Source organism: Euprymna scolopes, chromosome 45, assembly GCF_053919585.1.
Source record: "Euprymna scolopes isolate OS-2025 chromosome 45, ASM5391958v1, whole genome shotgun sequence".
NCBI classification, from domain to species: Eukaryota; Metazoa; Mollusca; class Cephalopoda; order Sepiida; family Sepiolidae; genus Euprymna; species Euprymna scolopes.
In genome coordinates, this window is record NC_136526.1 from 10,767,410 (window position 1) to 10,769,909 (window position 2,500).

Genomic DNA, 2,500 nt, shown 5'->3' on the forward strand with positions numbered 1-2,500 from the left:
AGCCGGGCATGAAGGATATGATGAAAAGCAAGGTGACCAGGAAGACGGTCATGTTGGTCTTTCCCATCGCGCGCGGTTTCATTACACGGCGGACAGATAACTTCTCCTGGTCGCGTGTTGAGTTCTCGCCGGGTATCTGACCGCGAGATCTACGCCACACCTGGCGCCAGATGAGCGCGTAGCAGATGATCATGAAGACGAACGACATCAGAATAACGCCGAGGATGCTGAAGTAGTAGAGCGACGGGTAGAGCGTGCTCTTCATGTTGTCAGCGATGGAGCAATCCGATCCGTTCACGACGCCAAATCGGGTGGGTGTCGTCCGTATGCCAAATATGACGAGAGTGGGCCACGTCAAGAAAGCGGCCACGACGGTTGTCACGGCCGATATCTTGCGCGCCAGTTTCGGAGATATTTGGACCTTGAGGGGATGACACACACGCCGGTAACGGTCGATGGAGATGACGAGGAGGATGAGGCTGGAGGCCCCGTTTGTTAGGAAGGTGATGAAGCGGAGCATCTTGCAGAGCAGGTCCGAGGGAAACATGTACGGGTATCGAAGATCGAGAAGTTCAGTTGGCATCCCGATGCAGCAGCAAAGAAGGTCGAACACGCCTAGGGTGATAATGAAACAGTTGGTGGTTGTTTTGCGCATGCGGAAACCGAACACATAGCAGACGATGACGTTACCAACTGTACCGATGATCATAAGGACGCCGATGTAGACAATAGCGGGAATACCGACCAACGCACGTTCGTCGTTCAACTCGCTCAACGACATATTACTCATACCGGGCGCCATATTGATTTTTTTTTCTTTTGTCTTTCTTTTACTTTAATAATCTTTTTTGTGTGTCTCTGGATATGAAATTTAAGGCGAGTATATGATTTACTGTGTTCTTTTAACTGTTTATATTTGCCTGTTTAAATTCCGTACGTATGAAAATGTTGTATTACCATATTGAGGTCAATAGTTGGTCTTCGTTGTCAATATGAATTTTTCGTCACACTGCATGAAAATATTATACAAAAATAAATAGGAGTCTTGGTGAATATTAAAATAAATATAAAAGTCGCGTTATTTGTCAAATATAAAACACACAATCGTAAAATCCAATACTTTTTACTCCGATTCTGAATCAGTGGATGCCCTAATAAAAGTTAGAAAATTTTTAAAGTCGTAATTTTTAAGTTAAATTTTGTGCTTCTGGTAGCTAATGCGATTGTTAAAAAATAATTCAGATTTAAAATTAAGTTTAAATTTTTTTTTTTTTTATTGATAATGGTTTTAAAAGGCACGAATAATTATTTATTAGAAATGATTGTGAAATCTATCCTGTTTTTTTTTTCTGACTATTTTATTAATTCACATGTTCTAAATCGGAAGTAGTATTATAGCTTCCGGTTCACGCGTATCAATAGTTCCTTTTAATAATTTTTTTAAAAAGTTATTCCTTTTTTTTGTGTGTAATTATTTTTATTGATAAATTGTCGCTATTAATAAGAATATTTGAAGTATTATAAAAAAAATAATTCAATAAATTATTTTGTTCCTTGCGTTTAAAGTCGGAAGTTATTAGCAGATTTTATTTAAAGAGAATCGATTATTTGGAATCGTTATATCGATTTCTTTTTCACTGACAGATTAGTAGCACCAATATGGATTGTTATAATGATATATGACGTCGTAAGACGATGTGTGTCGTTAAACCTAAAGATTTAATGAACTAAAACGAATTTGAAATATTCTGAAAAAAAAAATGAACAAATAAAATATTTGTCACTAATGGTATTAAATTTTAAAATGAAATAAAAAAATTTTTTTCGTTTATTTTGATTTACGCGTTAGTAGAGTTCGATTTATAGGGCATAAAATCGTTTCTTTGGTACATTTTTATTAAAATATGTTAACTTTTTTTTTTATTAATATAATATTAAGATGAACATTGCTAATAATGGCGAACGATAAACAAATTGTATAATTTCCGTTTTTTGATTGTTTGGTTTACGCGATTTAAGCCGGAAGTAAATTTCCAGCTTCCGGTTTGTCAGTTGATAATTTCTTTTTCAAACAGTCTTTAAGTCTTTCAAATGTCATTTGCTTTTTCGCGTTCAAGACTGGGAATAAATGACTTTCTGCCGATTGGTTTCTGTTAGTTATTTGTTTTATATGTAAATATATATATATATAGAGAGAGATATCTATATCTATCTACATATATATATAAATAAATAGATTATAAGAAAAATTATTTTATTTTTTTTTGCAGGTTATAATTAGCCTGGTTTAGAAACAATTGTTCACAAATAACATTTTAAAACATATATTTTATATTTTGGGTGGTCACGTGGTTTAAACCGGAAGTGAAAGTTTGATTTCCGCTTTATCGGATTTCAGTACATATATTTCATGTTAAAGGTACATTTCTTTGAGTGTGTTCTTTTTTTCCATAAATGGAGGCTTGGTAGCACCAGGGCAGATCTTTATTAAAAAAGTAAA

General features: G+C 34.7%; 1 protein-coding gene across 3 annotated transcripts in view; it reads right to left on the reverse strand.

Moving 5' to 3' along the window:
• LOC145269247 (orexin receptor type 2-like) overlaps positions 1-2,500 on the reverse strand; it is a 468,223-nt gene that overhangs the window by 7,616 nt on the left and 458,107 nt on the right. For all 3 annotated transcript variants that reach the window (XM_080124870.1, XM_080124871.1, XM_080124872.1), the window contains one exon: positions 1-2,500. This exon is cut by the window's left edge and continues 7,616 nt beyond it; it is cut by the window's right edge and continues 506 nt beyond it. In XM_080124870.1, coding sequence (XP_079980996.1) covers positions 1-802 — 802 coding nt within the window. In that variant the 5' untranslated portion in view covers positions 803-2,500.